A 16974-nucleotide genomic window follows, 5' to 3' on the forward strand; every position below is an offset into this window, starting at 1 on the left:
ACCATCATTATCTTTCCAGGAAACTACTGTATTGGTCTGTTAGTTTAACATGTATAATTGACTAGTACAGTGTTATTGTGACGGTAACGTGGAGCCGAGTCCTGGCATATCGTTAACAGTCCGTTAGCCCGCTAATCACCATGTGGTTATGGAGGTACCTTCAACCTGCAGTTATTTCAGCTTAAAGTCAGTCTAGACCAACGTTACCTCAGAGAGACCAGAACAAGTTGGTTTCCGTAGAATTGATACCTTAATAGTGTACAGGCTATTATTCCTACAAGAATTGTCTATTTCTTTAGTCAAAGGGAACTTACTGAAAGTTGTCTTCGGTAGATGCTGATGGGCGAGGTGTTCCAGTGGGAGACAGCAGAGGTGTGTTCGCTGCATTTGACCGTGTGCTGAACGAGCTTTAGCTGTTAGCAGCTAGCTTTAGCCCAACTATCTAAACACACTTTTTAGTTAAGGGCTACATTTCACATACAACGGTTTCCTGTTAGGAAATCCTACATACCATTTTACTCACATATAAGTGGTTATGAAAACACACATTCAAGGAGACTTCTGTTTAACCATTTTTAATCTTTGTAGTTTTTAGAGTTTTTAGTTGAAACATTTTCTGATGGCCGGTTGCTTGCTGCCAGAGGATTTGCTGGAGTTTGAGCTGAAGTTTATGGTGAGTCTGAATGATATCAATTCGACATGGTGGCATCAAACAAATAACATATTATTTCTTTTGAGTCACTTTTATTGTTTTAAACTTTGCTTTGGAACTTGCAAAAATATGACTTTTACTTTGAAGATATTTTAAAATCTGTACAGTAGAAATGCTTTATATTAATCATGGTAGTCGTCTGAGAGGTCTTTAACACCCATGCATTGGTCTTTGTGTGGAACTATTGAGGAATTTGTTTTTATTGCAGCTCAAATATATAGAAATTGTGTTTTTGAACTTGCAATTATATGGCTTTTACTTTGGAGAAATCTCAAATTGTACAGTAAAATGATTTCATATTCATCATCCTAGTAGTACACGAGTAGTCTGAGAGGTCCTGTACATACACACTTCTATCATTGTCTGAAATTGACTATTTAGACTATATTTAGAATACTATATAGACTTTTTTCCGGTTACTTGCTCAATACCATAAATGTCAGCATAAACGTGCACTAAAATTCAAGCTTCGGCTGAGTTGACCAGTTCACCACCGCCCGGTTTTGAAACACATTTGAACACGCAGATATATGCTTCTTTGTAGTCCACCTTCGGAGAACTTGTAGTTTCCCTGGTGCTGATTGACGTCCCTAACATGGATCTCCCGTCGCATTATACCTACGTTATAACATTAACAACATTAACAAGTTCAGAGTGGAATGGGCGGAGCTCCGTGAACTCCCTCGAACGACTGCAGGAGGCACCGACAGGAGGGTTATTGCGGCCGCGACTGTACGTATTTTTAACCTACTCAAGTTATATATTTTTTTTACTTATATTTTACTCGGTTTGTTCACGCGTTGGCGAGAACGTAGCCAGGACGGAAATAGCTCCTAGCGCTATCGGCGGAACTGGCAATGGCTCATTTAGGCTTTTTACAGCTGACTATAATTTCACAGAAGACTTGCCGAGGACAGGCTGCTCTCTGCGGGCCGGGATGAGGCTGACCGCCCGCTGCTGGGGAGCCCTGACGGTCCTGTTAACTACACTTCCCAAATGCTGGAGCTCATGGCTGAGGAACTGTTGACTAACCGACCACAGAAATGTAGACTGAACAACTCACGCCTAAACAAGTCCTAAAATGACATTCAGTGATTCGATTTACAGTTGTGTTTATTTACCTCCACTATAGTTGATTGTTACTGAGGTGAAGTGCATTCTGGGATATTTGGCTCTGACCAGAATGGACAAGTGTGCTCCGACGCATTCTCGGTCGAATGGTCGGGGAAAGTATCATCCGGGTATTCGGATACTCGGCCAGATGCTGAATTTAGAATTAGAAGAGTACTCGAGCTGCAAATGATTACTTTCCCCTTTTTGAGAAAGGGCCTCCATCTCAACGAATACTTATCTGATTATATTGATGATTTGTGCTTGAAGGCTTTTACCTCATTTTATTCTATTTCCTCTTCACAGAGCCTAAGCTTCTCCCCCTCTTCTTACAGCAGGCTGCCCCACATGACATGTCCTCCCCAGAGATCGCCTCCCTCTCCTGGGGCCACATGAAGGTGAAGGGATGCTCCTCCAGGTACAAGGACTGTAAGGTCTGGCCCGGAGGCAGCCGGGCCTGGGACTGGAGGGAGACAGGGACCGAGGTATGTGGAACCCTAACCACGAGCTCAACAAAACACAAGCAGGAGCGCGTGTTTACGAACCAGATGACACTATCTTGCCTTTTCCCAGCATGCACCAGGAGTCCAGCCCGCCGACCTGGAGGAGGTGCTGAAGAAGGGAATTGACTTGCTGGTCATCGGCAGAGGCATGAATGAAGCCCTGCAGGTAAAACAAACCGTCAGGAAGGGCCAACTCATACAGCGGTTTGCAGTTTGTAATGAAATTCTATTCAAACGAGACAGGAGAAATAACTTCAGCGTTCTGTCTGTGTCTTCATCATAAGAGTTCATGGTCCAGTATTGGTTGTCAGGGCCAAATCGTCAGATCCATTGCTGAAGTAACATTTAAACAGCTAAATGAATCTATCTGATGAATGCAAATCTTTAGAAGTACACAATACAAGATCTGCTTCAAAGTAAAAATGTACTCTTTGTGCATAATGTCTCCTTTTGCCGTCATTTAGACAAAAAAAAGTAAAAGTTTTTGAGACGCTTTAATTTACAAATAAATAAATCATTTATTTATTGAGTTATCTATTTTTTATTAATCTGTATCTTCAAAGCAACCATGTTTTATTTGGTGTAGAAATACTCAAGAAAAGTGTCTGTGGAGACGAGCCATGATTCCGTCTCCTCTCAGGTTCCTTCCTCCACGCTGGACTTTGTGATACAGAAAGGCGTCGAAGTCACGGTCCTGCAGACGGAGAAGGCCGTCGCCGAATACAACAAACTGGCCGGCCGGGGCGACAAGGTGGGCGGGGTCTTTCACTCCACCTGTTGACGTCACCTTTTGCCCATAAAGGGGCGAAGGACAGCCTGTAGAGCAGGCTCTACAGACCCCGCTTTAAATAGAGCTAGCTAGCTCTTTTGGCTCCAAACTATTTCCCTAAACCACTGATTTAGGGTCTGAGGAAAACATCTGCATGTACAATTAATTATGTTAAATCCAAACACTTCTTTTGGATCCAATTGAAGATGCAATACAACTCCATTTGTATTGACAGGCCATACTCTGTGGAATGTCATACGGTGATGCTGTATGTATAGTTCAGCACATGTATTTCTGCTTGTTTCCAACACAAAATACATTTTGAAAATGAATTGTCTCCATCACATGGCTTTGTCTTTATCAGAAACAAATAGTAAAGTACAAATATTCCCCCTACAATTCAACTCAGCACAAGTAAAACACACTTGTGCTTCCTCCTATTAAACCATAACTTATTCTTTACTCTTGGCCTAGTCTCTAAAAAATAAAAAAATGTGTGAAGTCTGAACAGAGTCAAGGCCTCATCTGTGCATCCTCTGTTTAAAGAGTTCTGTCAGCGGCGAGCGGGTTTGGGCATGATGTAGACTTTGACAGGCTTGCTGAATGGAATGGTTCCCTCCACGGCGGCCTCAGGTGACTGCAGGCCGTCCACGCTGTCGCTCCATCCCAGCTTGGGGGCTGACAGGGAGGTTGTGGAGGAGGAGCTGTAGGCCAGCAGGAGGCGCACCTCGATCTGAGACGGCTCTGAAAGAGAGAGGAATACAGGGGGGGGGGAAGTCAGTGAAGGAAACTCAAATGTTGATCCATGGTGAAAAGGGCAGCGGGGGATTTGGGTTGCACACAGATTTGACACAATTCAATTTTGTTTTCCAGGAGTAGGATTGGAGAGAATTGGTTGGAAAGATTTTTCTCTTCTCTTTTTAATGCGGTGTTAGAGTTGGATCCGCTGCCGTGTATCGATGTCTCACTCTTGAATCTGTTTTCTATTAAATCAATAAAAAGGTACACCCGGACTAAAAGTAGATGGAGATAAAAAATTATTTCAACTTTCAGGATGTGTGTGTGTGTGTGATACACACCTGTCCACGCCGTGTGTGAGAGGTAAACCTGTGTGATGAGTCGGTGTCTGTCAGGTGCAGGCTTTCTGAAGTCACCGGGTTTAGGATGGATCACATGACTCTGGCCATCTGGATACAGAACCTGAAGGGACACGATGCACAGAGAGACGGTGATTCTGCAGGTATTTTAATATCCAGAGCCGAGTGGGGAGCAGAGGTGTTTACAGGTGGAGTCATCATGGCAAAATGTGGTTCTGGAGACGTGTAAGTAGGAGTTAGTAAGTATTCCTGAAGGCACCGCCATGCTGTCTCAAACCCTTACAGGTGCGTTGTTTGAGATCTAGAAGAAGGCAGATATTTAGCTGGTGTGATAACATTGCAATATGGTCTCTGGATTTTATTCAGAACTAATGTGCTCTATTCATAAAGGGACTTTGCCGTTTTAGAAACATAACATTAGGATTAATCAATTCATTGTTTTAAGCCTTCTTTTAGTTCTTGATATGAACCTGTTGAGCTTCGCTGGTTTTGTTTTTGGTTGGAAAAAAACAGCAGCAATGACCTATAACAATGCTTTCTTACCCATTCTCAAAAGCTAAAAATCTGATGGCTCTGAAGCAGACCGAAACCCTCAGAGGTCCAGAGAGGAGCAGAGATCGGTAATGGTGTATTGCACCACACTGACCTGTACTTTGACAGTGTTCTGCGGATCCTGGACGTGCTCCAGAGTTGCATCAATGTCCAGCGCCACCACCAGGCCAGTGGTGAACCTCAGCGGGTTGTCTGACTCCCCAGTTGGCTCTATGATGGTGGCTGTCGCCCGGTGGATCTGTCCAGCGGCAGGGGAAGAGTCAATGAGGACAAAGAAAAGCCCTGGCTTTGTCAAACTGCGCAGGGCTTCACATTTTGGTCATACTTGTTCAGGCAGCCTGAGCTGCAGCATGCCGCTCTGTCTCAGAGTGGTCTGGAGGATCTTCACCATCTCCACTGGTTTGCAGGACGACAGCCGTGGCATCAGCTCCAGCAGTGTGTCCACAAAGCTGCCCTGCAGGTGGGGAAGCTCTGCTACAAACAGCCTGGTTGTGGCAGACAATATGGAATCGTGAGAGGAGAGCATTGGGGCATTCATGGACTCACAGTGAGGAGCAGGGGAATTCTACCCAGAGTCCCATAAGCTGTTCTTTGAACCATGCAGATTTCTCAGGCAGCAAATTTCATTTTTGTCTCCATAACACAGAATGATTTAATGGCCCCCATTAGCATTTAAAATATAACAAACAATTCCCAAAAAAGCAAAGTTGGAAGAGGCAAGGAGGAGTAGGGAATAGCATTGATCGAACACAGAATGGAGGTAAAATAACAGACATTGAAGACCGATCTATCATTGAGGAACATCCTTTAGTCGTGGCCAATCTTTTATCAAAAAGGGCTCATGTAGCTGGATAATGTGCCAATGTCTCCAAGGGGACACATGAACACTGACTGGAACTAACAAATGAAGGCGTGAAACATTTGTTTGCCAGTGCTGTTACTGAGGTTACTTTTTGCACTGTAGCTTTGAATCAACATATATTGCCACGTTTCATTAAGTTGAGCCCTTTTTAACCTTTAACCTAACCCTTTATTTGACTGGGTTATTGCGATGTGTTTCCATCTTATCTTCTTGCGTTTCAGCTGAGAAATGAAAGCTCAAATATGCAGACAGTTTGGATAACAGACTCCAACAGATCATTTCTCACCTCTGAAATGACTCAATATCCTGCAAAAACTTCTCACAGCTGCTGATGAGAGGATCCAACCTGAGGAGGAACAAGCAACATCTCCATACAGGCGTGGTCCACATTAAATGTATATGGTCTGTGTGTGTGTGTATATACTGACCCCTGCCTGGTGCGAGCCGTCAGGATGAGCTGCAGAGCTTTGGCCTGGAGGCGGACGTGATGGATGGTGGCCACCTGCCTGCTCTCCAAACCGCCGTACAGAAACTCCAGTTTGTAGGTTTCCTCTAAGATCTACAAAGACCAGCACACACGCCTTAACATCCAAACATCAGGGGCGTGACACTTGAGTCACGGATTGGATCAGCACCAAAGAGAAAAATTGTATTACATTTAGAGATGCCCCTAATCCCACTTTTTTACTGGAGGATAACAACGGCTGATCATCAACTATTCAATATTACAGATGTTCTAGCTGCTGGTCTACAACATTCTAGACCTGAGGTCCCGGACCACAGACCGGTCAGTGGGAAAGTTGGTTCCCAAGCCGCACCAGAAAAAGAATATATGATTTTTATTTTTTGTCATTTTACTTCTTTTTTTTAAAAAATTGACCAGATTGTCTTCTAATTACGTGTGCTCGTCCCTCTAGTAACGACTACTAGTACTCCCCCACGTTCTCTGGTTATTTTGTTGTATTTATCTGCCATGCCTTCATGACCGGTACGCAAAATATTATTGTTCTAGACTATTTACTAAAAAATCATATTTGTTATAGTCATCAAGTGATAACATTCATTAAAAAAGAAAATTATTGAGAAATAAAGGCTTAATTTTCTATTGATAAAAATTCGAACGTAGTGTTAAACAGGTAGTAATTCACATTGCCGTGTCTTTTCAGATACTTTGAGATATTCAAATTTCTCAGGAAAACGTTTTAGTTTTCCACTTTCACTGAACAGGGCTGGAACCTCTGTAAATAAGCAATGCTGCCAATGCCTCTCCCTCTTCTCCTGTGTGTGTGTGTGTGTGCACGCTGACCTGTTGAGCTGCTGCTGTGGCCGTGACGTTTTGTTTGAGGCAGAGCGGTACCGCCATGTTCCACAGCTTCTCCTGCAGAGCCTGAGGAAACAAGGCAAATCTAAACGTTACTTTGAAACCACCAATTCCTTTAATAAAAAGGGGGCCTCGCAGAAATATTAAGTCAAAGCAAGATAGACAGTAACACACACACAACCTACCTTCATGAGCAGAAGCTGGCAGCGCAGGTATGTAGCACAGAAATCCGCAGCTCCAGCAAGCTCCATCTGCAGCTCCCCCAGCCGCTGTAGGTCTCTGACAGTGAGACAGAGAGAGACACATTCACATACTTTTTAAAATATTTCTACACAGTGTATTCAATGTAAATATTGTCATTATTGTGTATGTGAAGTATCTTATAAGGGTTTTTAATACATTTTTTAATCTGTTTAATTAAGTTAATTTAAATTAAGTGATCATGATTCACATTGAAGGATTAAGTCTTGTTTTTTTTGCAAATCAGATAGAGGTTTTGAAATTGAGAAAAGACAGCAAATATATTGTTCTCATACATTGCTTTTTAAGCTTTTTAAGAAATCATTGTATTCTGCTGTTGGGCTCCACTATAGCGTAAAAGGCTGGCAAACGCAGTTTTCTGCTGCAGTACATAAAACCCCCAAAGGAAATGTGCCTTCACACCTAGGTGTGATTTCTCTCTCTGGGTGAAACAGCCCTGAGATCTGATTGGCCAAGCCATAGACACCACAGGGGTCCCCCCTGGTGTGGACTGTGAGTTCAATCTCTCAAACTATGCAATGCAAGGTTAAAGACAGTATCTCTCTTCAAACTTTCCGAACTGACTTTGGTCGCTGTAAGGATGAGACAACCGAGCCTCTTCAAATCCCTTTTCCGGGCTGATCTCAGGTCGGTGTGAGGTTAAAGAATGAATCAAGCTTTCCAAGGTTAAGACTCTACCTTGACTAAAAACACTAGCAAACCGTAGCACTAACAAATTGTACTTATAATGGCACTTTTCTATAACATGTTTTGAAACTGCTTATTTGACGAAATTGTACTTTCTTGTTACTTGTTCTTCTGAGTTTGTATCTCAGAAGTATGTATATGTGGAAATGAACTTATTGTAAGTCGCTTTGGTAATATCTCCTCAGATTAATTTTTACAAATTAACTTGAGTCGATCAGAAGTTGAAGACAGCCTCTTCAAATCAACTTTCCAAATCGGCTTGAATCAGTCCTCTCCTCTAAACCATTTTCTAGCTGTTCTAGAGAAGTCTGGCTGCCCCAGTCTTTACTTCCGGCCCAAGCAGCTCCCCAAAAAGGAAAACTTCTTCTACCCTCTTTGAAAAACTTGCGTGTTACAAGAGCACCAACAGCTTTGTGCCACTAAGAAACCCAACAGTCCTCATCATCCCCAATCAATCCCTGAAACAAAGGACCAAGTTAAACGAGACTCTCACCCTGGACATAAACTGTTTGTGCCCCTTCCATCTGGCAGGAGGCTGAGGTCCATCAGGACTAAGACCTCCCGCCACACTAACAGTTTCTTCCCGTCGGCACTCGGGTCCCGAGCCCAGGTCCCCCTTGACTGACTCTCACTCTCTACATGTAGATACACTTTGTCACTTTCTGTTAGCTGGAGCACTTTATCTCTATTTTTAATTTCATCTTTATTTCTAAACTTACTAACCCATAGCTTTAGCGTACTAACCCATAGCATATATTTGTTTATATTTTTATCTTTTTTCTGCACAACGTTTGTTGTCCATAATTGTACTGTCTGCAGTCATGCACAAATCGCCATATCAAATTCCTTGTATGTCTGACATATCATGACAATAAACGATTCCTGATCCAAGTAAACACAGAAAACCCCATCACTGCACAATAAGTCTGGGCAGAAGTTAGATTAGCATGAGTCGTGTTGTGTTTACTGTATTGTTTAACGAGAGATTGTGTATCTTTATGATCCGAATAGTTCATGCTTTGCTTTGAGGCCTTCCTTCTTTCTTTGATTTCTAATTTACTAACACACACACACCTGTCCCTCCACACATATACAGTTACCTACAGACAGAGGTTTTAACTATGTGAGGAACACACATGGTGTACAAACACAGCCTGTTACCAACATCTTGGTTATTAGTCCCTTTTTAGGGTGGTGCCCCATTATTTACATATTTTGTAAATTATTATTACTAATTCTATTGATATCAATGACACTAAAACTGGCTATGCGTGTGCATGCGTATGCACCGAATCGTGAAGTTCAGCAGGTCCTGGGCTCCGGGGGCTTCCAGGTTCTGGATGGTGCTGACCCGGTTCAGGCTCTGTTGTAGGAAGAGCTGGGCGGATTCCACAGAACCCAAACTACAACGCGAGTCCACCAAGTCCAGACCGTTGCCCGGCAACTAAAAGACAGGACAAAAATTGCAGGAGAAAAACATTTTGTGAGTGTGTTTGTCTGACCATTGGTCTGATTACAAAACCATACCATGCCCACTTCAGCATTAATGGTCCTGTTACGTTTTGGGGATGTTTATTGTTACTCAAACAACAAATCTTTTACTTACTTATTCAAAAAAATTGAATTTAATGAGTTGCTCATACGTTTTCCGTTTGTCGTGTTATTAGTTTGATAAAATGTTATGAAAAAAGGCCTGTGACATGTTTTTTCTGCACCTGGGCTACGTTAGGAATTTTGATCGTGTGGGATGGTAAAATACATATATTTATTTTTTGGACTGTGAGACAGACCAAACAGGCAAGTAGAAGGTGTCCCCCTGTGATTGGTGGTTTTCACTACTTTCATATTTTATATGAATAATCGATAGGCAGGTATTCACGTCTTACTCTGAGCGGCGGCACGAGGTGAGACAGGCTGTCCCTCAGGTAGGCGTAGTGTCTGAAGGTGTGGTCGGAGAACAGCGCCGGCATGGTGGGACACGACTTGGCGGCATTGAACACCAACACCAGCACCGCGATGTCTTGAAATCAACAGACAGCGTCAAGAAAGACAACAAGTGTAGTGATGCAAAAAATTAATAAAAAATACCTATAAATTACCTAGGGTTTCCTTTTAAAGTTAATTTTCTGCATCTCGGTTATTTTGTGTTGATTACAAATGGCATATAAAATGATAATTTTATTAACCAGATTAAATTAGGTTGCACCTTAACTAATGACTTACTAGGTCGCATTAATAACAATAGCTTCAAATTACAAATGCAGAATAAGGAAGGACGGCACATGGTGGAGACTTGTGGTTCAGCTCTTTTGGACTGGGGTGGCTGTGGCTGGTTCAGCGGTGACGTCTAAGTGCGTTTCAAGGGTTTCAAGCGCGTTAAGGATACAGGCAGGATCGTCCATGTCGGGCTCCGGTGTGTCGAAGTATGGGTGTGTGCTTAGCAGCTCAGGAACCAGCGGCAACACCAGCGTTGGGTGACGGGATCCGAGGAACTTCAGACACCTGAAGGGAAACACAAATGAGCTTTCAGGTCATCATTGGACAGCTTCCATAAAACGGAGATTATATTTACAGACTTATTAGTCATTCATGGGGCAGTTAGCTAGTGAATGAAAGAAATAGGTGCCGCTGTTATATATGTTACATATATGTTACAGCCAACTTAAAGATGGTGATGTACCGGCATGTCAATTTTGCCCAAAGGATCAGTACTGGATTTTAGATGTAATTAGACAACTTTTAACAACACAGTTTTATTGTAGTATTTCTACCGTGGTATTAAACTGGAAGTGGAAACTTTTTTTAATTTAGAGTAAAAAAAAATCTATCACTTGCTCTGATCAGACTGGTTGGCATCTGGAAAAATCCTGTGCCATAAACTGTCATCTCATCAATCTGAGCTGCAGCCCAAAGTGCATTATTTAACAGGGTTGTTAACATGTTTACCTAAATATTCTTTTTTGGGGGGGGAGGGGGGGGGTTTAACAAAGAAATATTTAACATAAAATGTAGTCAATGTACTGAGAAAATCTAGCAGCGTACACACACACTCACACACTTACTTCCAGACGGAGTTGCGGTCGGTGGGATACTTATTGAGGTTCTTCAGCAGCTCCAGCAGAGCCAGCTGAACGCACTCTTTGGTGGAGACGTTGGTGTAACAGATCAACTCGTGGAGGGCTTCTCTGATGTCACGAGACGAGTCCTTGAGGGTTCATGTGTAATGTGATTTAACAAGAAAGTACACCTTTCAGGATTCGAAGATTTACGGTTTGGCCAGTGTGTGTGTGTACCTCCAACACAGCAAGCACCGTGTCCAGCTGGTCCTCTCGGAGTGTTATATGGGTGGATATTTCTCTCAGCACATGGATGGACTGCAGCCTCACTTCCTCAATCTCGTCATTGAACATGTCGACCAGGAAGTCCAGGCACTTCTCGGCGAAGCTGGGAGACGAGCGAGCAAGCTTACTCAGCGCATCCACCGCCGCTATACGGACCTCTGAGAAGGGTCAAAGACACCAGAGAGAACACTAGTGAGAAAAAGCACTCAAGTGCTGAGAGAATTGATGACAACATATCATGTGATATACCAACGACCTTTAAAAAAAAAACACAAAAATAGGTCTAGGTCCAAAAATATGGTCCATCTTATTCTACTCACACAACTGTAAGTCAAGAAAATCCTGCTATTGCAACAAACCACAGCGGTAACATCCGGCATTAACATTCTTTACTGTCAGACAAAGCCACACCCCCAGGGTCTCACGTACCAAACATTTCGTCCTCAAGGCCGTGAACAAAGGCCCCGCAGGCCCCTGAGGCGATGAGGTAAACAGTGTTTCTGTCCAATTTCTCCTTGGGGGCGTCGTCGGCCCATTTCCTGCCGGAGGAGAACTCTCCAGAAGTGAAGAGTTCCTTGGCCCGTTCGTGTGCCGTACGCTTCCTCTGGAACGCAAAAACATGAAAGTGAGTGGAGGAGTGCTCCTCAACACCCTCAGAGCTTCTACAGAAGTCCTCTTGGGAACAAACTTCAATAACTCACCCTGAGATCTGACATCAGCTTCTTATCCAACGTTTGTTCCAAGAAGTGAGGACTAACTTGCAGCATGGAACCCTGATACACGGGAAATTATTCAAAATAACTTTGACATGCATCAATTTGTTCATTTAAAGAGACGTCATAACTATCTGGGTCTTTCAAGCTCAACAGCTACTGCGGTACGCCATTTTCATGCGAATTGACTGACTTCATTTTTGTGCAGTAGGAGGAAGATGATATGCAAGGTCCCTCTTCATACAAAGCCTATAGCTAGATCACTCACCAGTGTTTTGGCAGCCTGCACCCGAACCATCCAGGAGCCGTCGCTGACCATGTGGCTGATCTTCCCGAATGCATCATCGACGAGCCGGATCTCCTCGTTGGATGACGGGATGGGAACAATGCTGATTGGACAGACGAAACGAGTCAAGCAAAGCTGGCGCATTGAATGACCATACTTCATTTTAATGGGAAGTAACACTTGTATTTTGGCTTCAGTGTTCAAGTAATTAGCTAACAGAATAAAAAAATCAGCAATCAACAATACAAATACATATGATCTGGAGCATAATGGGAAACAGAATGGTATAATCTAATACAGTCTTTTTCCTATTTCAAAGCCCTTTTCTAATGTCACCAGTGTCCCTGAAAGCTATTCTACTCGCCAGGTGGTTGATCTCTGCAGATTGTGCTAACAAAACATCACTCTGGACGTAGGCATCCGCTTACCTTTCCGGGTACAGCTGACTGAGCACCCAAACCATCTGCACGGCCGCAGAGCGGACCTGCTCGTAGTCGTCTGTCAGCAACCTGCAGGCCTGCAAACACACAAACACGTTGGTCACACGCTCACATCCTCCGCAGCTGAGACGGATGCTGATGATTGACATGACATGGCTGTTACCTGGTCGTAAATTATCTCATGAATCTTCATTCCTCTCTCATGCAGCTGCAGCTGGAAAGCAAACACACAGGATGAGCCGTCATTTAAAGAGAACGATCAGCGGACCCGGGCTTCTCCCTACTCCTGTGAGACTCCCTAAATACACTTGTGGGTGCTAGTTGAGTTATTTGGTGCCCTACCATGGCTTTGAGGGCTGCAGTGCGAACTCTGGGGTCCTGGTCCCCAAAGTAGTCGCTAATGATACTTTGGACGTCCTTCACATCTCCTGCAAAATGAAAAGATACAGCAAAAGCATGACCACCCATCACCAAAAGAAGTGTCCAAAAGAAGTACTACATGGTTCATTTCAGTTTTGCATTGAATTGCAGATATTTCAATGCTTTAGATTATTTTCCTATCCACTTTTCCTTTTTTTTTTTTTAAATACGTATAACTACAGTAATACCAAAACAAACGTTTTTGATGTAATGGTCTGGATATACTGTCTTATATTCTATTCATACTGGCCAATTCTCCTAACTCTGTTTGTATATTAATTTAAAAAAAACTATGATATGAGATGAAGTTGTTGTTGTAATAGAGAGCAGTATGGACCCTAAAAGAAAAGGCAAAAAAAAAGAATTTCAAATCATATGCCACATTACAGCAATTTTGTGGCACTAGAAATTGGTTGGAATAGCATATCATTACAGACCATGTAAATAATAACAATGCAAACCCAAGCTGCTACATTTCAGTATGAACATCCTACACCGTAATCTAGGACCGGTACAGTCAGTTTAAACTTGGATATTTTGTAATTGGATGTGGATTATATGGCATGAATTTAATAGTAATATAATATTATTTGGCCACTGCAATACGAAATTCTTAATGTCTTTTGTTATCCATTAAAACTCTTTTTTGCAAATGAGTCCTGTTGAATCTTTAAGCCACTGCACAGAGAGGCGGTACAGACCTAATGAGGTGCCAACTCCCTCGTTGTCTTTGGTCAGCGGAGCGTCCACAGTGCCCAGACACCCAAGGAGCTTCAGACACTTGTTCCTCACCCCGAAATACGTGTCTGACAGGTGCTGAGAGGAGAAAAGACGAACACAAACACAGTGGAGATGTTTTTCCGTGTTCAGATAGTCCTATCAAGTCTGTGCAGTCCTTGCGGTGAGGTGAGGTACTGTCTAACACGTGTCTGCGCGTATCACCTTGCATGCCATCTGTATGAGCCTCAGTCTGACTGTAGGACTCTCAGGTAGCTGCATACCAATAACCAGCAGAGTGTCCAGCAGCTGGGCGAGGACCTGATGGGACTCTGCAGACAAAGGAAGAAACAGACACTTGGTTAGCTATTCATATTGGTCTTTTTGGGAGAAGAGTTGACAAACTATTTTATTCACTTTGTGTTAACGTGCGTTTGATTCAACAGATCTAGTTGCAATGTCCAGTTTCTTTAGGGAGGTTGTGGAAAAATAAAACTCATACATTTTTATATAATCTTTAGTTAATATTCTGGGAGGCACAACACTTTCGTTCTCTACAGCTAGATATAGTTCATAAATTCTACCTAAATCAAATTGTTTTGCGTGAACACTGCTCAGTGCACAGGTTAATTCTCCTATTGGTGCCTGGGGAAGAATAAAACATATTAAATCACAGTATATTTCAAGGAAATCCCCAACAACACATATTGTAATAATTTAGAATTACAAATCTAATGTGTATAAATACACAAATAAAAAAAGACGGTTTAGTCGTGTGTCTTACTCTCATTGTTGAGTGTGTTAATGGCGTCATCCACTATGCAGTCGGGGTTGAAGCCCTGTGTTTTGGACAGCAGACCCAGAAGGGATGCAATCTTCAGCCTCACCGAGTTATCCGTCTCCTGTGAGAGCACATCAGCATCACATGAGTTATGTCTGTGCAGCTTAGCTTAGACTGAACCAGGCTACATACTGTTGGTTAAAGCCACACACTGTGTATGAGCGCAGCAAAGAACCTCACAACCTCTAAAGCTCTCAACAAACAATGGAATATTCTGACATGTTCACGGTTGCGACCATCATAGTTCATTACTTTGTAGTAGTGCTCCAACAGGATCCGAACCACACCCTCCACGCTCTCCACCTCCACAGGCTTGCGTGCAAAGTGAAGCAAGTACTGCAGGGCATCAGTGGAGTTGGTGGCCTTGCACAGGTCGATGTGTAGAGCAGCAGACTTGCTGGGTTTGGACAGTCGCAGCTTCTTGGCAGGAGCTTCTTCATGGGTAATCTGTAAGCATGCAAAATGGTTTTTAAAAAAAGAGTGTGCGATCTCTCCTCATAAAATCAGACATCATCCTGCCCTATTTCTTCAACAATCCTCTGTCCCATGGGAAAATTATACGAACATGAAGTTGATAACCTACCAATGGTCACTACTTGTGTTCGCGTTAGTTGAATGCAGAACATTTTATGCTACGTATTTTAACAGCATCGTATTTAGCAAAGTACTTTTACTTCCAGTTAATTTACCGGTGGGAAATGCCGATGTCTGTCTATTGCTCACTGTGGTATCTTCATTATTAAAGTCAGCTAACGAACATTATTCCGTTTTTATGTAACGTTAAATAACGCTAACTTAGCTCGTTCGAGTATAGAATCATATTAAAGCCATGTTAAGGACAGTGTGAAAGCTACGCGGAAAGAGTCAACAACTAACGTTAGTAATATAATATCCCATATGGAATATTTCTTGTATCACAGCGATGCGCTGTGTTGCGTTGTGGCGTCTAGTTAGCTTTCTAACGCCACCTTTAACATTCCCATTGGGACACATTGAGTTAACCGGGAACGATGAAAGGGCTTTTATATGCTCACCTGTACAACTCTAGAAAATTCCTCATAAACTCGCTTTTTCAAGTGAGCCGCCATGTTCAGGGAAAAGTGACTAGCCTAGCGTTCTGTTATTCTTCTTCTTCTTCTTCTTCTTCTTTTAGTGTTTATTGGCGGTTTGCAAACTATTTTGTCGGTGCATTACCGCCACCATCTGGACTGGAGTGTGGAGCAGGAGATTATGCAGAACACTAAGAGATGAGATAATGAACATGGAGAAAAAAAAAACTAGATCCGTTTGACTTAATTCGTTTCTCTTAAAAACTGAATAATGAAAGCTTGATTCCCCAATAGATCTGACAGTGACCAGTCCTGGTGTTTTGCCTTCTTAAGTGACTGACGAAGATGTTCCCTCTGTATACTGTAACTCCCGCATTGTAACAATACCTGTTCCACATTTTCTGGTAGATCACAGTGTGAGCATTTCCCAGTTGGGTGCTTGCCTATTTTATGTAATGAATGATTGAGTCCTGTGTGTCCTATTCTCAATCGAGTGATGACGTTTCCTTCCCTTCTTTCCCTCCTTACCCAAACATGTTTTTGAATTTTGTGGAGATGCCTTCCAGTTTCCTGATCATCCCAGTACCCCTGCCATACTTTATTTGCATATGTTCTAATGCATTGCTTGACCTAAGATTTGCTTAATGAAACTTGTAAGCCTATATTCTTAATTCTGAGCGTTTGTTTGGCCAGAATATCAACCTGTTCATTCCCATTCACACCAACATGGGCTGGTACCCAGATGAATTGCGTGGTTTGACCTCTACTTTCTATCTTATACATTATGAGAAATATTTCATTGATTATATCATTCGTGATATTTGATCTACCAGATTCTATGCTGGAAAGTGCTGAGAAACTGTCAGATGCAATTACGGTGGTGTTCATTTCCCTCTTATCCAGCCACTGCCCGGCCAATAGTATTGCCAATAGCTCTGTGGTATAGACTGACACATGGTCTGATTCTCTTTGCCTGATGCAGATCTCACTCTCACACGGGATATAAACTGCTGCTCCTGCACATCCTGTTTTGGGGTCTTTAGATCCGTCCGTAAATATGAACGTAAAGTCTGAGAAGTGCTAATCAAAATAATTCTGCACTATGTGCCATGCTGGCATTTGCTTCGACTTATCCTTCAATTTTTGCTGTATCCTAAAGTCTACCTTTGGAGATGGGAATAACCGGGGAGAAATGGAGGAGATTGAGACTGCAGGGCAATACTGTAGTTGACACAACCCTGCTTTTTCCGCCATTACATCGCCTACCCACCCAAAGCTTATGTGATTGGATTC

At 42.7% G+C, this 16974-nt stretch overlaps 2 protein-coding genes across 2 annotated transcripts; one reads left to right on the forward strand and one right to left on the reverse strand.

The window, feature by feature from the left end:
- The first annotated feature begins 1337 nt into the window (after positions 1–1337).
- Positions 1338–3488, forward strand: aamdc (adipogenesis associated, Mth938 domain containing). Its single transcript, XM_037471884.2, has 4 exons — positions 1338–1444; positions 2158–2307; positions 2396–2491; positions 2966–3488. The coding sequence occupies exons 2-4, from the start codon at positions 2176–2178 to the stop codon at positions 3104–3106; spliced, it is 369 nt and encodes a 122-aa protein (XP_037327781.2). The 5' UTR covers positions 1338–1444; positions 2158–2175; the 3' UTR covers positions 3107–3488.
- Positions 2801–15784, reverse strand: ints4 (integrator complex subunit 4). Its single transcript, XM_037471614.2, has 24 exons — positions 15667–15784; positions 14885–15079; positions 14576–14693; positions 14017–14123; positions 13776–13890; positions 12997–13082; positions 12818–12868; positions 12643–12731; positions 12197–12317; positions 11917–11988; positions 11645–11819; positions 11168–11373; positions 10937–11079; positions 10261–10376; positions 9761–9894; positions 9164–9318; positions 7112–7205; positions 6912–6992; positions 6034–6164; positions 5892–5951; positions 5069–5228; positions 4838–4981; positions 4174–4294; positions 2801–3838 (listed from the first exon to the last, which is right to left on the reverse strand). Exons 1-24 carry the CDS (start codon positions 15718–15720, stop codon positions 3648–3650), a joined length of 2919 nt encoding a protein of 972 aa, XP_037327511.2. The 5' UTR covers positions 15721–15784; the 3' UTR covers positions 2801–3647.
- Between the last annotated feature and the right edge of the window lie 1190 nt (positions 15785–16974).

Source organism: Pungitius pungitius, chromosome 3 (assembly GCF_949316345.1).
Source record: "Pungitius pungitius chromosome 3, fPunPun2.1, whole genome shotgun sequence".
NCBI classification, from domain to species: Eukaryota; Metazoa; Chordata; class Actinopteri; order Perciformes; family Gasterosteidae; genus Pungitius; species Pungitius pungitius.

Excerpts from the sequence above, each read along its gene's own strand:
- aamdc (XM_037471884.2), top strand. The coding sequence starts at position 2,176 with ATGTCCTCCCCAGAGATCGCCTCCCTCTCCTGGGGCCACATGAAGGTG. Across the intron at positions 2,308-2,395 it reads GGAGGGAGACAGGGACCGAG|CATGCACCAGGAGTCCAGCC; the intron begins GTATGTGGAACC and ends GCCTTTTCCCAG. Across the intron at positions 2,492-2,965 it reads GCATGAATGAAGCCCTGCAG|GTTCCTTCCTCCACGCTGGA; the intron begins GTAAAACAAACC and ends GTCTCCTCTCAG.
- ints4 (XM_037471614.2), bottom strand. The coding sequence starts at position 15,720 with ATGGCGGCTCACTTGAAAAAGCGAGTTTATGAGGAATTTTCTAGAGTT. Across the intron at positions 11,989-12,196 it reads TGCAGGCTGCCAAAACACTG|GGTTCCATGCTGCAAGTTAG; the intron begins GTGAGTGATCTA and ends CCCGTGTATCAG. Across the intron at positions 11,374-11,644 it reads CCTTGAGGACGAAATGTTTG|AGGTCCGTATAGCGGCGGTG; the intron begins GTACGTGAGACC and ends GACCCTTCTCAG.